This window comes from Macrotis lagotis, chromosome 5, assembly GCF_037893015.1.
Source record: "Macrotis lagotis isolate mMagLag1 chromosome 5, bilby.v1.9.chrom.fasta, whole genome shotgun sequence".
In the NCBI taxonomy this organism is placed as follows: domain Eukaryota; kingdom Metazoa; phylum Chordata; class Mammalia; order Peramelemorphia; family Peramelidae; genus Macrotis; species Macrotis lagotis.
Window position 1 is genome coordinate 135,598,548 of NC_133662.1, and position 24,995 is coordinate 135,623,542.

The 24,995-nt window shown below is 34.0% G+C and overlaps 1 protein-coding gene across 3 annotated transcripts in view; it reads right to left on the reverse strand.

Annotated features, from left to right (window-relative positions):
• Positions 1-24,995, reverse strand: part of PTPRK (protein tyrosine phosphatase receptor type K) — a 721,956-nt gene that overhangs the window by 103,643 nt on the left and 593,318 nt on the right. For all 3 annotated transcript variants that reach the window (XM_074187554.1, XM_074187553.1, XM_074187555.1), the window contains 2 exons: positions 23,791-24,064; positions 20,105-20,141 (listed from right to left, as the gene is read on the reverse strand). In XM_074187554.1, coding sequence (XP_074043655.1) covers positions 20,105-20,141; positions 23,791-24,064 — 311 coding nt within the window. The remainder of the gene's footprint in view (positions 1-20,104; positions 20,142-23,790; positions 24,065-24,995) is intronic.

Consider the following 24,995-nt stretch of genomic DNA (forward strand, 5'->3'; position numbering starts at 1 on the left):
AAGGTCACTCAGCTCTAAATCTACAATCCTATGAACAGTTTTCCTAACAGATATTAAATATTTGAATTTTTTCAATATTTTTAACTCTACATATTTGCAATATATGAATAAATCACAAAAGCAAAACCAAGTCAAAGCCTTTTGTGATGATCAATGGCAATATAAATGTTACTGTGACTTCTAGAGTTTTGTTCAATAATAACTAAATCAATAAGAAAGTGATTTTTATGTAACTGGAACTTTTTGGACCCCCCATTTTGCTACTAATCAATATATTGTTTTCTTTCAGCTGTTTAAAGATTGTTTTAATGATATAAGCTCTGAATGTTTTATGTTAAGTATATAAGCATGTAACTGGTTTATATTTAGAGGGATTACTTATGTTCTCATCTATTCGAAGTAGATAAGTGATGACTTCTGATAAGAAAGGTTAGGTCAGGTTTTCATTTCAGAGATATCTGATAGAAGTGTTTTTCTAGTAGTTATTATTATGGTACAGAATGTTTCCTGATGCTGTTTTGTTACTCCTTATAATTACATATGCTCTTTCTGAGTTTAGGCTGTTATGGAGTTGGGATAAAGTTTTGCCTCAAGTTCTTATATCTGTATTGTGTGGGTATTTCCTAGAGCACAGGGTCAAGCCTTCTCCCTTAACCTCATGCCCTGGGGGTGGGGGGGTGGGGTGGGGTTGGGAAGTTGTCCATAGGAGAAAAGCTGCAGAACTGTGGTGGTGCAGGAATCTTATTCAGTCTAACTAATTGAAGCCCCCCTTCCTATTGCACTGTGCAAAAACTGTAAATCTCAATGCATAAGATTTTGTGTGTGTGTGTGTGTGTGTGTGACTCATAATACAGATATTACTATTAGTACTTTGGTTAATTGTCTACAGTTGTCCTAGGGTGATGGGTACTGTGTTTTATTATTGATGTTAAAATTTTTTTTTGCATCATCCTTGGCATTCCTTTAAGTGCTCTTTCTACCTGGACAAAGACTCTAGTTGAGAAGTTTCTCAAAGCTCCCAATTTCTACCAAAGAAACCATATTTTCTACCAATAACTGGAGAAATTTGACCTTTTCTTTCTATTAGGAATAAGACCCACAGATCGAAACTTTCTCCATGAAACAGACCAATTTTTTTTTATTTCCAGAGTTTAGATTTCTTTGATAGTTCCTCATTTAAGAAAACATTTAAACTTCTTCCTTAGAGCCCATCCTCTATCCTAAGAGAGCCTGCAATTCTAAAATCCCTCAGCAACACCTTTTCTTCTGCTGCTTCTATTCTCACTCTTATCTCCTATGTCACAGGTGTGTATATGGGGGGAAATTCATTGGGAAAAAAGGAAAAATAATCAGAACTTATTTCTATTTATTTTCATCTAAAAAAGAAACAGAGCTTAACTAACATTTAATATAAATATGGATACCACTACCTTCCTTCATTTCATAATGTGAAATGATCAAATATCACATATGATATGGGAGGTATTCTATGGGAAATGTGGGAATTCCACATGATGGAATGGTGACATTATTCATTTCACTTTAGTATTCTCCAAGGTATTGCAGTTCATATGTGGTTGACTAAAATGAGTTCACAGATAATATCAGTTTGATTTAATGCTCACAATGTGAAAAACTGGTTTAACCACAGATTAAAGATAATGCTAATAATGTAATCACAAACACACAAGTAAATTTTTAAAAAAGCTTATACTGTTATCCCTGGTACGTGCTCTTCATCAGTCACATTATGAGGTTAAAAACCATAGTCTAATTGTAATCAAAAATAGATTTCTTTCATTTGGACCTACATAACTCTATGAGCTACCTTTTCTGCTATAAAATTACAGTTATTGTATCAACAAAAGCTAAAACAGAATTTCAAAAACTAATGAAATAATTGATTATGTTTGAATCTACTAAAATGTTTTAGTGAGAGCAAAAAAAATCAGTTTCTATTTGTTTATTTCTGTGTAATGCAATAACCATATTATTTAATAAATACTTTCTATATGTGTGGGGCATGGTCCCAGGCACTGGAGACAAGAACAAAATAATAAAAACAACGTGTCCAAAAGGAATTTATATTCTAATTGTGATTAATATAGAAAACCTAAATATGAATACATAGAAAATTTTAATAAAAATACATAAAGTTTATAAAGACAAGTATCATTAAGATTGGAAAGGTGGACTTGAATCTACACACACACACACACACATATATGATTTAGAAATATCACTTGTGAGGGACTACAGAAAGGATGCTATTAACAATTTTTGCATTAATAGAACCTATTATAATCTTAAAAATTAAGTATGTAATGTTCTTTTTTTCAGGAATCACTTGTTTTAGGTAATTAGACAATGTGCTATTAGACAATGTTTAATTAGACAAGATTTTCATGTAGATTATCACTAAGAAATGATATTTTTATTACACTGGATATGCATACAACTGATAGTCTATTTTTATAGCATTAATCTTTAATAATCCCATAAGCTTTAAGGGAGTTAAATCTGGTAAGTACCCAGTCATATTTTTATTCACATTTTAGATACATTTTTTAATCTTTCATCATAAGTACTACATGATAACAGGTTGTCCTGCAGGATCCCTTTCTATTTTGGAATTCTAGTAATTTTATAATATGTCTGTTTCTTATTATACCAATATATTTCTTGGTTCATTATTCATTAAATGGGCACAAACTTCTCAAGTCCATTACAAATAAAAATATCTCTAAAATATTTTTTGGGGGAATGAATATTTTACAATTTTGCAAAGATGCCTAAAACTTACAGACATGTAGATTTCTTCTGACAAAGGTTTGGTATTGCCTTGAATGAATTACATTAGCAACAACTATTTTTTCCAATCTTGAGTTCTATAGTTTATTGTATAGTTTTCATCCTGGCAAGTATTTTTATTTTTCAAAGAGACAGAAACTTTTTTCTTTTGCTTAAACTAGTATTCTCACTGTTCCTCCAAGAAGTCAATGTCATACCACATAGGAATCAATAAAAGAAAAAACATAACAAAACTCTTACATGACCAGTTTTCACTAAAGGTCTTTACTTTGTTTTCTCAGGATTAATTAGTCTCTTCTGTAGCAAAAGTTTGTCAGCTCTTGGCTTTTCTAACAGTCTTTGAAAGATCGACATTAAGAGCTATAGAACTTGCATATTAAGAATGCAAATTCTTAAAAATTATGACATTAAAGAAAGAATAAAAGAGATTAATGAAATATATTTATGGCATGGAACCTAGCATGTATCTGAAGAGAACTAATTAAAGTTAAATTAAAACACTTCAGTTTAGTCAAGGTCTAACCTTCTGATTTGGCCCAAAGTTATTAGAAGTGTACCTATATCATGGCCACAAAATGAAACCCTATCATAATTACTACCTGTAACAAATAGTTCCCACAATACCACAGGGAGATTTATATAAAAATGGTGTGAAGGTGATAGATATGAAATATTGTGAAGGGAGAAGCAAGATTTGGCAACTGAAAATGAACAGTCAAGGATGATTTTAGAGTTAAGAACCCAAATGACAGGAAGTATATTGTTGCTTTCAACAGAAACAGAACAGTTAGGAAGAGAAAAAGTTTTGTTATGATTTTGTTCTTTTTTTCTCCTTCTGCTGTTGGGTAGGAGGATAACAATTTGTTTTGGATAAACTACTTTTGAAATATTTGGGAACATCTAGCTAGAGATTCATAATAGTGACACGGGATTGGGTTTTGGGAAAGAAATTATATATGGCTATATTGACTTAGTATATACCTTTTTAGAGGCTGAACCTATAAGAGTTAGTGAAACTACAAAGAGAGAGAGAAAAAAAGATTAAAAAAAGGGACCAGGATAGAGTTCTAGATGAAACTCAGAACAAAACAGAACAAAAAAAAAGAGTGAGGAGTCTACCTAGATAGAAAAAACAAAAGAAAGCCATGTCATGAAAATATAGGGAGGAAAGGCTACCAGTAGAAAGAGGGTTGTCAAATACTGCAGGCAGGACAAGGAATAAATATATAAAGACTGAGAAATGGCTACCTGACTTGACAAGTATTAGTCAATGATAACCTTGGAGAGAACAATTTCACATTTAGTAATGTAGTCAGTGCCAGATGGAATGGAGTTGGGAAGTAACTGAAATGTGAGAAAATGAGGGCAACTATGACTAAATTAGAAAAGAAGGACTACCAAAAGATTAAGCACCAAGTATTATTTTCCTAAATCATAGCAATTTATTAAGACTATATTTTAAGATGTGGAGTGGATGCGATCTATACTTTCGAAGGAAGAAGTAACATTAATAAAATTACAAGTCCTTAAAGTACTGGAATAATTTCTTTTGAGAAACGAGATCTTTCCTCTCCCACCACCCCCAACACCTCATTCTGTTGTATTTCCAAGATATCCTTTAAACACATATCAAAATTGCAGGATAATCTCAGCAAAGAATTCAATTGTTAGAAGAGCTATACATTAACAGAATACAAGTGCAGTTTAAATGTCTTTAAATACTTGGTTTTTGAGACCGCTATGTTGCATTGAGTGAACTCCCAGAAACAGGTTTATTTTTCCAATTTTTGACTCTATTCCTAAGGCAAAGTGCAGTCCTTTACACACAACAGACAATTATGAAATCCTTGTTGAATTGAACTGAATTAAAAACAATGGAAATTCTTTCCAATGATGTATACAACCTATATCAGGCTCCAAATGCAGTTCAGATGTGTTTATTTTTTTAAACAGATTAAGAAGTCTTTCCTCCCTTATTTCTTACTTATTCTCAAATGTCTGTCACTTGAGATGGCATTTTCATCCATCTGCAAGCCCAAAGGAAAAAGACAGCAGTGAAAGATGTTGCCTAAAGTAGCAGCACATATTGAAACTTCAAAAGCAAATGCCTTTTAAAAATATAGACTTTACCTAGTGAGAAGAGCAGAAATGACAGAAAAGGAAGAGACAAAGGATGAAGGGGGAAATTGAATATCAGCTTTTTTGGTTATTATTTTGCTCCTTATATATTTTATATTGTAGGCAATGAATTTTAAAAAGAAAACTTGACACTTATTTTTTCACTCCTAAATAGCAGATTTTCTTCAATTGTGGAAATGTTCAATAGAACTCCAATCAGTATTTTTTTTTTGGATGGTGAGGAGCATCACTATTTAACAAAATATCTCTTCTTTCTGTTATTTGATTTAACTTTATTTCCTTATCCACTCATTTCTACAGTATTACCAACCTGTTCCATACCTGCCTCAATATTACACAGAGGATTGTTTGTGTTGTCAATATATACCAAAGGAGGGCAAGTGTTGAAAAGAAGGTCACACTGAGAGGGCATAATTATGGACTAAATGAAATACTGGTACTTTGGAGAGAGTGCGGGGCCTGGATTTTTGAAGACTGATCTTTTTCTTAAGTTCTAATATGGTCTGAGATTCTAGTTGTGTCAACCTGGACCTGTTTTCTCATCTGTAAAATGATCTAAAGAAGAAATCACTCCTCTATGTCTGCAAAGAAAACCCCAAATGAAGACACAAGGAGTGGGTCATGAATTAAACAACTCAACCTCAACAATTAGATGAAATACTTGCTCTGTTTATTATGTTAGGATAAGTTCAGTTTTCAGAGATGCATCACCAGAAGGATGGCCATCACATAATAAATTGTTTGAACAAAGGCAAGTTCATGAGTGTTTATCAAGGTATGGAGACACTTTGGTCTTTACCATGGAGCTAACCTTTACTAAAAGGAATTTTAAAATAATGAAATACCTACTCTTGGCTTACTTACAGTTCAGGTACCAGGTAAGTGTTCCTTTTTTATTTAAAGAACTCTAAAATCCATGCAATGCCATTTTCCACTAGGTGATGCTTAAAATAGTAAAAATAGATATTTTTCTTTTGCTTATTTAGAGGAATTCTTCCTTGAACATATAGAGATTTTGCAAGAATAAAGCTTTGGGAAATGGCATAATAGGTTATTATTTTTCAATCACAGTCTTTCCTTGCTCCTGGGAATATACCTTCCTTCCCACAGATACCAGAATAATTCTTACTCATCACTCTTAGAGAGAGATCCAGGATTTCTGTTCATATAACCCTGTTTCTAGGACTCTCATTCTCTGCTGACCACCCTCCCTTCTACTCAAAGAGCAGTGAAAACCCCATTCCTTTTACCATAATCGAGTGTAGGAAGGAGAAACATCCACAAGAAGAGATGTGTTCATTCTGTCTCAAGTAGAAATTCAAGATCTGTATTTACATAATATTATGTCATATTATAGTCAATTTTTTAATCACTATTTTAAATCATAAGTTTTGACTATATTATGAGTTAGGTAGATGAGATACTATGTTCTCTCCTGAGAACTTAATCACTATTTATTGTGAAGGGGGAAAAAACTGAACTTATAAGTGCACTTTTAGAACAAAAATAGCTAGAACTGACTTTGAGTTTAAAAGTCATGTTTGATTAAATGTCTCTGTTCTAGAAATGTTTGTCTTTGATAAACTACCTTTTTTCCTAAAGAAATATCTGTATTTTCGGAGAAAATGGCCTTCTCTACCAACACAAATGGACAAAACACCAATTTTAGTTAGGAAGTTACTAACAATGAAGGCAGGGGAAATCAGGCACAATTAAGAATGTCACTATTTGTAGTATCTATAGGAACAGTTTATCATATATTTTCCAATTTCACACACTATTGATTTTGCCTTTCAGGCTTACGCCAAGAGCATTATTCAACACCTGAATTTTATATTACTTCTTGCTTTTCTCTATCAGTAATTTGCTCAGATGAGTTATTATTTTAGCCTTTGTAATTTTTTATATTTAGGAAATATAAGATGATATGGTGCCATAACTATATACAAAGTAGTGTCTAACCAAAGTTTCAATTTAAATGCAATGACCCTTGAAGGTTTAATATTGATAAAGGATTAATCAATATTTGTAGGAAAGTGGTATTTTCAAAAATCTATTGAGCAAAATCTATTACAGCATATAGGATATTTGCATGTATTAAGAAGGGGTAAATTGAGGAATATAAAAAAGTAATTTCCTTATGAAATTAAATTAGAATATATTAAAAATCCCACAAAGGATGGTGATACAAAACTATTACATCCTGAACTAGAGCTGAATTGTAGGTAATAGGACAGTAAAGTCTATAAAGGGATGTTAGCCATCTGAAACAGTTTATACTACAGTCCTCTTTCTATTTGTTTCAGAAACAAAGACAGATCTAAAACAAAGTAATTTGTGTTAACTAATTGCTGTCATAGAAAAACTGCCCAGATTGTTTGAATTATTGCTTTACATCTATCAAGCTAGTCAACAGGAGGTCTGAGTTCTCAAGCTTGGTGGGGAGGGCTCTTAATAAGCTATAATTATTTTAAAATGTTATAGACAACTTTCAAACACAACATTAAAAACATTCAAATTAATTGATGGTCATTAGGAAATGTGGACTTCTAAAGAAAAGAGAGACATGAATCTTATTTCCCACTGACAAGCTCTAAATTTAAGTTTAATGGAATTACCTGCTAGAGTCAGCTTTCTTTTCTGAGAGGGCTATGATGGGGATCAAATGAGATAATGTATGTAAAGTGATTTGTAAATGATAAAATGGTACATGAATGTCAGCTATTATCATTATTATTTACAAAGTAGACTGTGTCTATCACTAAACTCTTATAGATTTTAGTTCAGGTCACTTTACCTAGAAGATATCTTGATCTAAATGCCTTGTTGCTAAATTAAAAGGACAAAAAAAAAAGCCAAAAACCAAAAAAAATTCTCTACATCCCTACCCTCAAACCCCTCCCCCGACACAGAGAAAACATTGATTCTTATGTCCTTCGGTATACTCATGTATATCTATGTAGCTTCCTTATCACTAACTGAAATGCCAGTGTAATACTCATAAATTCATATCTTCATTGGGCTTTTATTGTATCAGTCGTTGGGGATATTGCCACTTTATATTTACTAGGACAGGAAACATGACCAAAAAACATGAAAAGTAAAAGTATTTTTCTTTTTAAAAAACATTTAATTTTTTCCCAATTGCATGTAAAAACAACTTTTAATATTCATTTTAGGAAATTTTGAGTTCCAAATACTCTCCCTTCCTCCCTTAAAAGTATTTCTCAACTGGTGACTGTGTTTGCAATTTATTTTTGAGTCTTTCTACTTTTTGTCTTGACATAGCATATATACATACATATATATATATATATGTATATATATATATTAGTCCTTTCTTTCTATTCTTTAAGCTACTACCATAAAACCGCAAACTGTCACATTTAATATACAGCCCATCACCATAAAAATAGCACAGTGGAAAACTAATGGACTGAGTTCCAGTCATGGTTATGCTAGAAAAGTTACCTTGGGAAGACATTGAACTTTGTGTATCTCAGTTTTATTAAAAGTCTCCCAATTTATAGATTCAATGTGCCAAAATGTGCAAAGTCATAATGATTACTTCACTGCATTCTACTGGAGGTATGGCATGGATGAAGCAGTATCCTAGTGTTTTCCTGAGCAAAAGAATTCAGAGATGGAGTGATCTTGGGAAGTGTGATCAGATATGAAGAAATTTATGTGAAATCAGGGAACTGATTCCGATATTTCATTCTTTCTTTAGTCACCTCCCAATTTCTGATTTAAAAAAATGATGTTTAGAATGCAAAGGTTAGATATTCAAATTTAGCTTTGAGAAGGGGGATAGTGAATAGGACCAAAAATAAAATTAACTTATAAACTAGGGCATATACTTTATAGAGGTGTTGCATACGTCCAAATGAGAAGAAGAAAAAAAAAGGGAAAACAGACCAGGTTACTTTCATTCCTTCCTGAACAGCTGTGTTCCAAGTATTATGGATGGGTCCCTTCACTTAGCTCTCTTAATTTTTTTTCTCTTTCTCAGAAGGCTATATCTAGGCTTTTCTCCTATCACATACCTCAAAATTTTTCCACTTGTGTCTGAATTTTGGATTATGTTAAAATACAATCTAAATCTTTCTTTGTTCTGTGCATTCATATACAGACATACATTATTGAATATTTGGGGTAAAAAAGATATATGCCCAATTAAAAGACACTATCATATTTTATGGTGTTACAGTGTTCTTTTATGTATAAAAGATTTATTTGGGAGACTAGAGGTTAACTTGGCAAAAGGATTACCACTGGAATTTCTATTTCCTGTAGTTTAAAAGGTCTAGAACTGACTAAAGGGGACTATCCTGCTAATTTTTTTTTTTAAGATTGAGGGTTCTTTATAATTCAGAGTGTTTCAGCAGCAATTTCTTCATCTGGAAAAATGTGAAAGATAATCTGCCCTCTAAAACATTTCTGACAAAAGTTTTGGTGTATTTATAATTATATCTGTTCAGTTTTAGACTTGTCTTATTCCAATCTTTTAAAATTAGCATTTTTTCCCTTGGCACTTGACAGAAAGACCATGCCTTTGAGGAATTAACCCTTCCAGCTCTAGAATTCACACTCTAAGAGTCACCTGTTGTCCTGTGCCTTTTCAAATCTCTCTCTGGTCTTTCTGTTATAAAATGTAAGCATTGAGGATGGGGGGTTGTCTTCCCCCCCTCTATTTGTATTTCTAGCACTTAGTAAAACCCTTGGCACCTAACAAATATTGTTCTTCTATTCATTTACCCATTCATTCACTTCTATAATTTTTTTTTTTAGGATTTTGCAAGGCAAATGGAGTTAAGTGGCTTGCCCAAGGTCACACAGCTAGGTAATTATTAAGTGTCTGAGCCCGGATTTGAACCCAGGTACTCCTGACTCCAGGGCTGGTGCTTTATCCACTGCTCCACCTAGCCACCCCTACTTCTTTAATTTTTAACATTTTTTAATTTTTAATTAATTTTTCCATCTAAGGAAAAGGGAAGGAAAGAAGAAAGGAAGAGAAAAAAGTATCTCTATAGTACCTGCTATGTGTCAGCACCATTGGCACTTTAAAAATATATTATATTTATAGAGTGAGTTAGATGTTGCAGTCATTCATTCCCATGATTTTTTTTTTTTAGATTTTTGCAAGGCAAATGGGGTTAAGTGGCTTGCCCAAGGCCACACAGCTAGGTAACTATTAAGTGTCTGAGACTGGATTTGAACCCAGGTACTCCTGATTCCAAGACTGGTGCTTTATCCACTACGCCACCTAGCCACCCCTATTCCCATAATTTTTACTAGTTGTTTCTCACAATACCAAGATTAGGTCTCATGATCTACTTCAAAGCTTTTCATGAGTCTTTCTTACTTTTAACTTCTATCTTTGTACCTTTTTAACTTAACTTCTTTAACTTTAACTTTTTAACTTAATTTATTTCTAAGCTCCACCCAAACATAATTGCTCAATTCTCTTTTTAACAGTTCATACAACTCCTGCCTACATGTTATTTACTAATCGATGTACTACTACTGGAATGGCTTTCCATTATTACATTATGTGTGTTCTCTCCCTCTTCCATATAATAAGTAACTCCTCAAACTGCACCTCCTCAATAAAGACCTATCTACCTAGAAAGAAGACACAACATAATCTTTAGTGTGAAACCTACACTTAGCTAACTACCATGACTCCTTCCCATCTACTATCTTTGCACTATTTCTATCTGACATTATAACATTTAACTTGTCAATTGACAGTATTAATAATATGACTACTTCAGGAGTTACTATCTCAACTTAGAAATGAGGAAACTAAAGCTTGGAGAGGTTAAGTGACTTAAAGTCTCATAATTTGGTAAATCTCCAGGTGTTACTTGTCTATCAGGGAATAGGGATTCTCTCAATATACTCTTGATATTCTCTCAGTTTATACAGATTACATGTTTGAACACTTGAGAACAAAAATGGAAAAGCAGCAGTTCTTGGTCTTTAAAAAGAAAAAGGGCAGGTTTACTCTACTTGCCAGAAATATTGGTACAGAATTAAACCCTGAGAATCTTGAGGAATATCCTCTCCCAGCTTATACAGAGACTTACTATTCTAATATGCTAATTCAGAATAAAAATTTCATTAAGGTATTACACATGCTGTTCCAATATTTGCAATGACAAAAAAATTAGGAGCAGAATGAGATTTAAAAAAAAACAACAGCTTCAAGTTTCTTTTCAGCTACACTGGCTAAAATATGCATTTATAACTTTCATGTTTTTTATAATTGATATCTAGTTAAAATGCTAAATAATTTTTATCATATTTTTTCTTTTATTCTCTTCTTTAGTAGTTATTTATATGCTCGTTTCTATTTTTTACTTTTCCAATATCTTCTTTTCACCAGCCATGGTTACTCACTGATTACTTTCCCAACTTTGTGTTGCTAAGTTCTCTTTGGTTTTATTTGGCAAGTACTTTAAAGAGTAACTCTTTTTTTTTTTTTAACATTTTTGCAAGGCAATGGGATTAAGTGGCTTGCCCAGGGCCACATAGCTAGGTAATTATTATGTGTCTGAGGCCGGATTTGAACTCAGGAACTCCTGACTCCAGGGCTGGTGCTTTATCCACTGTGCCACCTAGACACCCCTAAAGAGTAACTCTTATCATTTAACAAATTCATAAAGTAAAACTCCAGGTAAACTGAAATAAGGTGGAAGCAGATACCATGTCAGTTCTTTTTAATAATTCTCTAGATTTTAGCAAATGGAAATTTTCCTAGAATACCCTCCAGAGTTTGCTTACCAGCTTCCTAACTTCTTTTTTTTTTTAATATCCTCTCACTGCCTAGCTTGGATTCATGGTAAAGCAATTTTTAGATGAAAGAATTAACCCAGAGATGTTTGTGGTCATGACTGGTAAAGGCAGATGCCAAAGGTGAGGTCTGAGGAAGAATACAATGAAGACAGTTTCTTTTACACAGTGTCACCTCCAATTTGACCCTCAAACTTTGGCCACTATTCCTTTTCAATTCTGCTTTCCTTAATAATCTTTTTTTTTAGGTTTTTGCAAGGCAAATGGGGTTAAGTGGTTTGCCCAAGGCCACACAGATAGGTAATTATTAAGTGTCTGAGACTGGATTTGAACCCAGGTACTCTGACTCCAGGGCCGGTGCTTTATCCACTGTGCCACCTAGCAGCCCAATAATCATTTTTCTTAAACTTCTTGATACTACTTTATTTTGTCCACTTCTTTACATCTTTAATATTTCTCATTTTCCTCGCAGTCTTCCAGATGCATACCAACTAAAAACCTCTTCTTTTATGTTTTTCAGGGAACATCAAGGCAGGATGGATTAAGGAACATGCTATGTATATGGACTAAGTGTGGAAAAGATGTACAAGTGAGAATGGGTTTCAGGAAAGACATAATAATTACTTCACAAGTTTGCAAGAACTCATTAAAGACCACAGAACAAAGTATAAAATATAAAAAAATTTAAAGGTAAATTCATCCAATAAGGGGTGATTTTCTTTTTAGTTTTTTTTTTTTGTAAGGCAATGGGGTTAAGTGGCTTTCCCAAGGCCACATGGCTAGGTAATTAATAAGTGTCTGAGACCAGATTTGAACGCAAGTACTCCTGACTCCAGGGCCGGTGCTTATCCACTGTGCCACCTAGCTTTCCTACTTCTTTTTAGTTTTTTAAAAAGATTTTTTCAGAAGTTTTATGGAACTAGTTAAATTCTCAATATGATCTGCTTTCTTCTGTTTTTATTCCCAGTGGAGATGAATTAGTTGGTCATTCTCCTTATTTTTTGTTGTTCAATCTGTGATTTTAACAGTTTAGGAAATCTGAGGAACTGTTTCTACCAACAAAGGCTGCCAAATGTTTTATAAAAGGGTTGACTATCCCCTAGCCTCTTTTCCCTCTTTGTTAATAATTAAAATGACTAAAGGTCATTTTTCATAGATCTAAGGTTTTGCTAATTAATTCTCCTTTCTTTTATCCCCAAATCTCAGCACAGGGTACAACACATGGTTAAGCATTTAATAAATGTATGTTTACTTGACTTGTATTATTTACATTCTTCTCTGAATCCTTTCCAAGATGTGGAACCAAGAAATTGATGCAGAATTTTACAAAGTTTCTGAACAATATAGAAAAAAAAGATCAATCTGCTCCCTCTACATTTTGTGACTTTGGATCTTTGTCTTAACTAGATTTTGTTGGTTTTTAAAATCTGTTTTTAGCAAATACTCTGTTGTTTAAAAGAATGAATAAAAAAAATAAAGCCTCCTGTAGCAGATTATGCTTGCCCGTCAAAAATTTTCCCCAAAATTGGCAAAGTAAAGTTTGCTTTTCCTTTTCCTGGGGAATTAGATTCACAAGTAATAAAAGAAGCCATTGGGAAATCTTGGACTCTCCTGATAAGAGTGCCAAAGTTACCCTAGTGCTAGCACTTCTTGATTAGAGTTAAGTGGGAGAAGAGAATCCTAAAGCCCAATCATGCTCTGTTCTCTTCATATCACTCTGTCTGGGATGCTAGCTTCTGCTAATACAATTCCAGACATTACCAAACTAGCTAGGTCTTCCTACAATCTCTTTAACTTAATATCAAGATCACATTACTAGTGAGTCTTGTATTTCTCAGTTACCAGAGGGACCAAGTTAAAGGTCTGACCAGGCAATCCTTGCTCTTTGTCAGCAACCTTTTGTAAAGATCTGTTGAGTGGGGTAATAGGAACCCAAACTTCAACATCACTTACTTGGGACTATCTTTTTATCCAGGTTGCCTTTAATTCCCATAGATGACTCAGAGCTGACTGTAAGGTACATGCTGTAATGTTAAAAGATGTTGACTCAGCTATAGATCTGTACTTACAGTATACTACCTAGACCAATTTCTACCAGATATATGAAACTGACTGGCATTTTTATTATATTATTATGATCTTTGTAGGGTTTTTACACTCCAGCCCCAATATGTGTATTATCTTTCAATTATCTTTAATTTTTTTTCTGTTTCGTTCTGATCACTTCTCTAATTTCTTTGTAATACAGACCTAAAAGCATAAAAGGTCATTCATTTTACAACAAATGTAGTTGTCTCCTTGTGTCTTTTGAAGACTATTTTAGCTGACGTTTTCAGCAAATATTTTAAGATAGATATTGACCTTGCTTGGAGAGCAGGTTGTCTGTGTTGTATATTGAATGCAGTGGAAGCATTTATTAATTGCCTTCTAAACACAAATCATATGGGATACAAAGACAAATAAAAACATTCAAAGAGCTTTTGGAAATTCCGTTTTACTGGTGTGTATGGGAATGGAGTAGGAAACAGGAATAGAGAAAATGAATGTTAAATAATTGAAGAGGAAGACAGCACTAAAATGTTGGGGAGTGCAGAGATGATGCCAATTGATGGTGGAATCCACTAATGGAAGTCTAGAATTCTAAGAAACAAAAGTGAGGAAATAGTACCTTAAAAGGCAAAGACAGAAAATGTAATACCCAACTTGGGGACCGGCAAGTAATCCAGATTGGATAGAATAGATATTGGATAGACTATGTGAAGGGGAATAACATGAAAAATATATTAAAAGTTGGATTTGAAGCAGGCTTTAAATGCTAGGCTGAAGAATTTGTATCTTATCCTAGAATCAAGGGGGGAGCTATTGATGATGCTTGAGTAGGAGAATAAAACCTGTATGTTGGGAAGATATTTGCTCCTCATATGTTTTATCAGAAAGTAAGTTTAGTGATCATCCCACTCTCTATCTCAAGATGCAGATAGAGTCAGAATTAAAGTTTTCAAAAATCTTCATATCAAAAGTGAAGGGGGAAAGGGAATTAGTATTTACACAGTGCTTATTATATGTGAGTCACTATGCTAAGTGCTTTACAAATATTAACTTTATAACACTATGAAGTAGGTGATGTTATTATCCTCATTTTACAGTTGGAAAAAACTGTGGTAAACAAAAGTTAAGTGACTTTCTCAAGGTCATATAACCAGTAAAGGTCCAGTATTTCCGACTCCAGTTCTAGTGTTCTTTCTAACTTGACACCTAACTGCCCCAAAAGAAGAGAAGGGGAGTAAATAAGGGGGGCGGTTGTGGATATATATATAATTTTTTAAAAACAATAGATAATACAAACCTTTCCTTTTCTCTCTGTGCAGCTGTGAGGCAGATATGCCCCATTGTGCTTTCCATTTTCTAAGGATTTTCTTGTCCAATTTTACTATGGGAAAATGGGATTCTATGTTAACTATATAATCCCTAGACTCAAGGGACAAGTAGAGTATAAAGTAAATAGCAGTATTTCCAAAGGAAAGATATATCTTCTTATTGTGTTAATTTTCCCCCTATCTGCAGCTAGCAGGAGGTAGGTAAGAGTCTACCTGAATGCTATGCATCAGAAAGCTGAAAGAGGAGGCACCTGCTAATGTGAAACCAGCCCTATAGCTCCAGGGTTTGTAGGTCTCACCTTTAGTTTCATTTATCATGTAATATAATCAACAGCATATTATAAAAGCTGAAAATGAAATATCTTCAATATTTTCTGTCCCTAAAATATCTAATGTTCTTAAAGGAAAGGCATCATGTCAAGGTGCTCATTTCTTAACTGAATGAAATTTGACTAAATTCACTATATGGTTAAATTGTAACTTGCTACAAAATAACACTTCAAGCAGTCACCTCTTTGTATCATTTCTCTGATGTTTAATTCTAGTTTTCATCATTTAATATGAGACTCCTAACAAATGAGATCTAAATAATATTAAAAGGTAATGATTAACCTTTTGTCTCTGGTCCAATCTATCACCACACTCCTTAATTTATATTAAATCACAAGAACAGACTCTTTCCATTGAATTGTGAGTTCCAATGGCCCAAAGCAGCTATAGAAGGAAGTCGTAACAGTAACATTGATTAGAATATTGAGAGAGATTCAAGTAAATTGTGTTTCAATTTAAACTAACAAATAGTCGGATTGGGTGAATTCAAGCAGATAAAAACATAAACCAGTGGAGGGGGGGGGGGTCAGGGGAATCTTTGATTTGAGTAACATTATGTACTTAGGAAAATAAAAAATATGTTTAAGTTTGTGGCCACCTAGTTTGGCAGAGTAGATAAGAGCACACAGGGTCTTGAGATAAGAAGATGAATTCAAATCTAGACTCAGACACTTAGTGGTTGTGTGATCCATTTGCAAGTCACTTTGTTTTTCTCAGTTTTCCCATCTGTAAAATGGAGATAATAGTAACACCTACTTCCCAGGGTTGCTGTGAGCATTCAATAAAATAAAACCAAATAATTATAAAGCACTTGGTGGATAAGAAGCACTATTTAAATATTTGTTATATGAATATTTATTATTATTATAAAATACTAGAAAAATAAATGAATTCCATTTAGAAATTACAGAACATTTAGTCTGGAGAAGAATTAAAATACAAACCAGAGAGACAACTATTGTATGTTAAAGGCCTTCCTGCCTTTTCACTGTCTGTCCTCCATGCCTGTAGTTCTGTCCATTCTCATCTTCATCTTCTAGTTTTTCTGGATGCTTTTAAGTTTCAGCTAGTTGCAGATTACCCAAGAAGTTTTTCCTGGGACTACATTATATAGTCCCTTTCCCTAGTGATTATCTCCAATCAATCCTGCACTTGACTAGTTTGTACATAATTGTTTTCATCTTGTCTCCCCTATTAGAATGAAAGCCTGCCTTTTTTGGTAATCTTAACCCTTAGCACAGTTCCTCACACATAATAAGTTTTCTTGACTATTAACTGACTGGAAGGGGATTTGACTTTTCTGTTTGATATCAGACTCCAAAATTAGTAGGAATAAGTGAAAGCTGTAAAGGGGAAGAATTCAGGTCAATAGAAGGAGAACCTTTTTTTTTTTCTTTTAACAATTAGAGCTGAATGAAAAGTAGAGTAGGTTGCCTTGGGGCATAGCGAGTTCTCAATCATTGGAAATCATCATTCAAAAGCAATATAACCATTGATGGGAATACTGTTCAACTAAGTTTAACCAGATGAATTTAAAAGGCTTTTCCAAATGAAATTCTCTGATATGCAAGACACTATGCCTGTGAACATTTGATAATAGATATGATATAGATCTTGCCCTTGAGGAGTTCACAATCTAATAAAGGGGAAATGACGTATGTAAAGCAAAATAAGGCCACCAATTATGTTGCTTAGAAAGGAAAGAGATGATTATCATTTTTAAAACTGGTGATAACATGAGCTACAGTTCAAAGAAAGGAGAGGAAAAGGGAAAGGGATATGCTTAGAATAGATATGTAAATGAGAATAATGTAGGAAAAATATGGAAAGATAAGTTGGAAGCAGTTCACAGTGGTCCTTTTGAAAGCTCCACCATTGATGATCCAAAATTTATGTTATTCAATAGTCAATGGAGATGGATATATATTTAATGAATTTGAGATATTATTTGGGCAAATCTGGGGATAGAGTAGAAAGAAGAGAAACTAGAGGTAAGGACATCAGTTAAGAGTGAAGCCTTTAATATTTCAGACAAAAGATAATCAAAGGAATATAGATTCAGAATTGTAATGGACATTAGACATCAGAGTTCAACCCTCTCATTTTATGTGAGAGAAAACTGAGACACAGAGAGTTTAAGCTCAGGGTCATATATCTAGGAAGTTTAAGAAATGGGATTTGGATTGAGGTCTTCAAAACTTCAGGTCCAAAGCCCTATCCCTCAGCCTAGATCAGTCAAACAAAAGACCGAAGCAAATTAAAATTTTAGCAAAATAAATGAAAATAAACTATAACATGGATAATGTTAATTAATATATGGTTTTTGAGTGATTGGGCTGCTCATAGGGATCCTTATTTACAGGGTCATCCATTTATATTTCAGTTTAATACCAAAGAAATATAAAATAATACTGATAGCTAAAAAGTCCAAAAGATAGACAGTTGAACCTAGAAACAGAAAGTTTTGAGTTCAAATTTGGTTGCATAAACTTCCTAGCTGAGAGTTCCTGGGTAAGTCACATAACTTCTGTCTGCTTCAGTTTCTTCAACTACAAAATGAAGGTGAAATAGCCCTTACTTCCAAGGGCTGCTGAGAGGGTCAAATGAGATTTATAAAGGTTTATTAAAGCTCCTGATAAATAGGAGGCACTTCCTGAATATTCCCTCTCCTTTCTTCTCCTTAAAGAATTGATGGCTTGGATTCATCTCGAATGAACATTCTAGGATAGACTGGCTTGACTCTATCACCTTTTTGGTTCTTGAGTAGCTGATTGATATGGAAAGTATGGATTGCTTAAAAAGTCATCTTAATATGTATGTTCTTCCAGAGCTTCAAACTCAACGAGTTCAAAATTGAACATCTTGGCTATCCCTCAAAGATGGCCCTCTCCCTGATTTCTCAATCTCTGTTGTTAGCACCATTACCAACATGAAGCTACAATTTCATTTTCACACAATCTCTCTTGAGAGCTGCATACAGGTCTTCCAGACCATGTTGTTTTCTAGCATACACTTTATTTTATTTTTTAGGTTTTTGCAAGGCAAACGGGGTTAAGTGGCTTGCCCAAGGCCACACAGCTAGGTAATTATTAAGTGTCTGAGACCGGATTTGAACCTAGGTATACCTGACTCCAGGGCCGGTGCTTTATCCACTACACCACCTAGCCGCCCCTATCATACACTTTAAACTAGGTTTTTATGAAAAGGAATACTTTGGAGTACAACAAACATGGTAACAGAAAATATTTTCTTAATGAAAGGGGAAAAAACAACCAAATTCTCTAAAGTAATACAAAAACTCAGTGATAACTGAAACTATTTCAGGATCATTTGAAACTGTCATTTATAAAAACAAAGGTGTAGCTAATTACAGCATTAATTTGACACTACTTTGATCTAGCCTTGCTCTCTGCAAAGAGCATGAGAAAACCATGCTGGTAGAAACCCATAATGCTTCCTTCTTTTAAACAACTTCCTAAAAAATTCTATTCGAAAATACTGGAATGAAAATTAAACTCTATAAAAGGAAATAATTGTATTTCTCTTTTTTCTTCCTATTTCTTTCTTGAATTTTCTTTTTTATTCTATTTTGAACAATTAAAAGAATCCTAATCCTTTTTTTCAAAGCTTTATTTTTTTTTGAAATTTGCACATAGGATTCTGTATAAATCAAAAGGAAATATTTTGAATTGTCATCACAAATTAAGAATTAAACACAAAGGCTTACTTGAACTGACTGATGATTAGACTTTGCAAAATGATGGAAGGAAAAATGCCAGCACAAACAGAATGTGGTCGTTCATTTTTACCCCAAATTTATTTACCACTTGTAGCACAAATGGGTCCAATTCTAATTATAGCAGTCAACAAACACATAAACACAACACAAATTCTCTGAGGATTATCAGGTTAACATTAAAATAGCCCTTTTTTGTTTCTAGTGCTAAAAATCTATCAAATTCTTCTCCCCACTGCTAAAAAGTCATATAACTTTACAATATGAATATGATTAGAAAAGGAGAATCCCATCCACTCTGAATCCTAAGTATTTATCCTAAGACAAACTTCTTTTTTACTACTGAATGACTGAATACTGAATTCTTAAATCATTTTAGAATCAGCATGCTCTGTCTTTTTTAGACCTCCATGGAGATCATATGCTCTGGTATCCCTTGAAATTTTAAGAAAAGGAAAAAAAAGAGAAGAAAAGAAACAGAAAGGAAGAAGGAAAGAAAACAGAAAGAAATCATCTAAGAAATTGCTCATATAATAAATGTATCAACATTTCTATACCTTGAATTGGTCTATATATGCATTAAGGAGGATGGTTTCTTTTATGCATATAGTAATCTCCACTTCTAACCTGTCTGGTAACTTTAATGCTCCAATTATTCATAAATACAGGATTTTGCTGAGTACAAGAGACAAAAATGAGCTTTTTCAAATTTTGTTTAAATCTAGCCTCTTGAAACAAGATTCCACTAGTCAAATACAAAGTGAGTAGAAAGCAGAGTACTTTGCTGGCACCAAAAGTGGTCTATTCTCAAAGACTTTGTAATGGAAATGGTATGTTGAATTAGTTCTGATACAATGAGTAAAGTCCTTTCTGCTTAGGGTAGGGGGAAAATGGAGTGAAAGAAATCTCTTACCTTTTGTAGCTATTCGTACACATTGGGTTTTGGTTTCCTGTTCAAGGGGTAAAAAATAAGGAAAAGAAATAAATCTATGTACAGCTGTAGCTGTCCTACATACCAAGTAAGAAAAGTCTTTAAGAACACTCTGGAATAATTAAATATTGAAGACTGAACACTAAATAGTTAAATTTCTCCAAGTTTGAAAAGGCAATTAAAAAATATTTTGAATAAGGATTTACAAAGAATTTTTAAGTATAGGCAGAATTCTGCTTTCATTCTCCCCACAACCAGTGGCAAGAGAAAAATTATAGTCCTTTACATGGCCTAGTGAAAAATCCTATATCTGTGCTTAATTGTTGGGCTGGTATCACAATTTTACAAGTCATATCCACTAAAGGTATGTGACTCCTGGAGTTCTCTTTTGTGACCTCTTCTCTTCTCCTTCTATACTACTGCAGTAAACTACATGTATACACGCTAAATGTGCATATGGACACATGCATGTGTGCGTGTGTGTCTATGTGAGTATAATTCTCCACCTCCACCTGTTTCAATTAAGAAAATCTTAATTTAGGAACATGATATAGCATTACTCTATGATCCCTCTATGAATGTGAAGCTTTTTGATGGTTTGGAAAATAAAAACAGAAATAACTGAACAATTTAACCATACCATTAAAGACTTTAAATATCTGGATGAATGTCAGCTCAATGTTAATTATAAAGAGCTGCACAGAGTGGACTAGGTAGGGATAGTTCTCTCCTTGCTTCTCCCCCTCTATAATTTCTTATGAATTGCTGACTAGACAGAAACACTGCATCCACTTAGGACCAATGACATGTCCAAGAACAAACTTGAATGTGAGGAGAGTCTCCCAAGCAAGGGGGTCAGTATCAAGCAACACAATCATAGCCTCAGAGAAGTGTTATGTATATAAACTCAAGAAAGAAATCTCAGATGGTCAGCTAAGTGTCCTTCTTAGTAGAGAAGCTATAACCTAACAGTAGCTATGTAAGAGAAAAGACCAGGTCATGTAATTTCAGGAGCTGATTTACTCTTTGTAATACATTTATCCTACCTGTGTGCTCCTAACTTCCAATTATCTTTATGTTCAGGGTTATTCTTTTCAAATATTCTGTGAATATTTATGGAAGAGTGAATCCTGGACTTTTGAAGGAAATATTTTTAACTTTTTAACTATATCACTTAAACAAATGCTTTTGATAAAATTTAATTAGCTCTATTGGCTAATTTTCTTTCTTTCTTTCTTTTTTAAAATTTTTTTTGCAAGGCAATGGGGTTAGGTGGCTTGCCCAAGGCCACACAGCTAGGTCATTGATAAGCGTCTGAGCCCAGATTTGAACTCAGGTCCTCCTGACTATAGGGCTTGTGCTCTATCCACTGTGCAACCTAGCCACCCCATTGGCAAATTTTCATGGGAAGCATGCCATTAGGGATTTATCAACTCTAACAGTAGAAGTGATCAATCATAGTGTTACACTGACAACCCAAGAAAGCAGCTATACTTTAGAAACCTGACCTGTTAGAATGAATATAAGCTAAGGGAGCAAGTTACTAGATAATAGTGGATAGAGGAGACCCAAGAAAAAGAGAAGTTCATTCTCATTTCCTTTTTCTTTTAAATTTTTTATTTGCAAGGCAATGGGTGAAATGGCTTGGCTAAGGCTACACATCTAGGTAATTATTAAGGGCCTGAGGCCGGATTTGAACTCAGGTATTCCTTACTCCAGGGCCAGTGCTCTATCCACTGTACCATCTAGCTGTCCCTTCATTTTCTAATATACCTTATTCACAAAGGTCTTTTGAGGTAATACTAAACCTTAATATAACAAAAAATACATTTTCCCTATAAGCATTTTACTTTAAATAAAAAGTCTGGCATCTCTGAAAAGTCAATCTTAGATTGTTGGTTGATATTAAAAATCACACAGAACAGTTCCTTCAGCAAGTAATAATTAAAAGTATACTACTCTTATTTAGTTCTGACCTGAGGCCTTCCTAGCAAACTGAGAAGAGATTATTTTTGGCTCTAGTAAAAATCTAAAGGGATTTTGCTTTTGTGAAAGCAATCATTTTTAACTACATCAGCACTCCTTGACCCTTCTGCTGATGGGAAGCACATCAATTTAAAAACTCGATGCCAAGATAACTGTGAAGTACACTGTCGCAACTTTACACTTTAGATGTACAATAGTATAGTTACACTAGCAATTAGAAAGGCAAATTTCCTCTCAAAGCTTTTAAGTAGTGCTGCAGAAAACCCTTTCCCAGAAAGGGACATTCATTAACACCCCTTCTCATATCACAAATTAAGTCACAGAAGTTAATTTGCTATCTCTCACCTCTTAAAAGTTAAAAAAAACAATGAACTATAATTTCTACCAGTGTTTCTTTATATTCTGAATGGAATATTAATTTCTATAGTTACTGCTTTATCAGGGGAAAGTAACTACTTTTATTTCAGGAAGTGGGTGGTAGGGGGTCATTTTGTTCTCCTTTTCAATATTTCCAAGCACATATAAATAGAGAACAGCTTCTTCCATAATAAGTCATCTTTGGTTACATTACCTTTGTTTCTCCTCTGTACATTCTGGACCAAATTTTCCATAATTAGACAGATAAAGATTTTATTAAAAATTATTCAATAAAGTTTTAGTTTCTCATGAGGTTGTAGAGATGCAAACAGAATACCATGACTGCCCTCCAATTAAAAGACTACAGCTAAGATCTAATTCCCTCAATCAAGTGATTCATCATTTAGTTTGCCAGATACTTTAGGACCTCTATAACCTGAAAGCACTCATTTCCCATAGAGACATAACTATCTAAAAATGTAATCCTTAAATGGATTTTAAAAGTTGGCAGCAGTCCTCTTGTGCAACACACACACACACACATACAAACATACACAGTCTGCCACTACTTTTCTCAAAATATATTTCCATTTTAAGGAGGAAAACAATTCAAAGAAAACAGCATGGGGTACAAGAGACTTTTTTCATCCAGAACCATAGTGGTATTTAACTTCCTCTTGTGTTTTTCTCTTTAATATTCATACAGGACTAGTAACAGCTTTCAAAAACAACTGTGTCCAAAATGGGGAAAAAGAGGAGGTAACCAGGGTGATGCAAAGACCTACTTTTCTGGCTACACAGCAGTTGGGCAATCTAGAGGCAGCCTTCTGCATGGACTCTGTCAAATGTACCACAGGTAGTGCATTACTTTGTAATCAGTAGATTTTCACTTTGTTATTTTTTATTTGTTCAATACTGCCTGAAAAGTTTGCAACATTTTATTAGCCTGCTGAGGAGTACGAATTTTGTTTATCCTACAGTAAATTTAATCTTTTGAAGTGCGCCACCACAGAGAAAGGGGGCAAGAACAATGGTGCATATTGACAGAGGGTACAGAAACACACTGCTTAAATCATTTTACTCAAACAGCTACTGTGGGCTTTTCCTAAAGTCTCTACTAGAAACAGTTACTAGGAAACGGGAGTCGTGTGAAATATGACTGGCGTGAGGCCTCAGCCTCACAGTACATAAGCATGCACAGTGGTGGAGAGAGGAGAAAGCTCCATCATACACTATTACTTTTGACTAATTCTGTCTGGCATCTCTAAGAAGCCACTGGGCCTTTCCTTAGAGTAGTGAAAAAGAAAATTTGTCTGGGCTCTTACCTTCTCCACACTGCTCATAGCTTGAAAGTAGATGTTGTAACCTTTTCGAGGTGCTAGAGGTGGGTTCCAAAATCCTTGGTATGTTCTGTTGTCACCCACAGTAAATGGGGCTGGTTCGGGTAGATTCCCAGGGGGCAGTTCTGCAGCAAAGTAATATGGTGAACCTCCACTCATGGCACTCTGGTAGGTGATGGGGACCTGGTAGCATTCCATTGCCCCTGTTTCTCGCTTGGTTCTATGGGGATGTAATTCTTCCACCACAATTTGATAGGCACTTTTAGGTCATAGGAGGAAAAAAAATGACAGGAATGCTAGTTAGTTATGTTAAACAGTATATGTCATTCAAAGACACTTTAAATACAACTTATCAATTCTAAATATGGGGAAATGGTACATTTCTTCAATCTTCAGTTCAATAACTCAAATATGCAGGGCAGTAAACAAATGACACATTTTCATATTAATCTTCACATTAATATAAGTTTTATTGTCTGAAAATTGCTTACTCTTTTAAAAAAATTGGTCTCATCCCCAGAAATTTTATTAACATTGCTGCAGAATGCTAAATGGGCTTCTACTTCTTTTTGCTCATGTGATATATGTGATAAAAAAAAAACAAAAATCAAAATCACATTTAAGGACCCTCTCCACATTTTGAAAATTTTGAGTAATGATGCACCCTAATAAAGAACTTGACTCTAACAACAGTTATTCAATAGATAAGGTTCTTTGCCTGATAGTTTAAAATATTTAAAGTTAATATTCTTCTTTAAAATATTATAGAAAGCTCAGCTTCAAGGCATGACATAATGACTGCCTTTGGGCTGAGCTTGAAGCACCAATTTGCAGTTGTCATATCATTAGAGACAGAATGTGCTGACAGGCTTCTCCACCTCTTGACCTTGCTATGGCATCTATCTTGGCTCAGAGCTATAGAGATCTAAAGTACAAGTGACACACTGTAATATGGGCACAGATGGACAGAAATCTGTCCACTCCACCAAAATAGACTGCCTCGTTTTCTTACAGTTGTCAATGATAAAATGCCACAAACTGCAGAAACAGATGGCATCTGGCCTATTAAAATGCCAACCTAAACCTTCCAATACCTTTCTGACAGGCTGGGTAATTTCCTACTAAGGTTTACTATCTATAGGGGCCTAGGAGGAGGACAAATTTGAAATTAAAAATAAAAACAGTATACT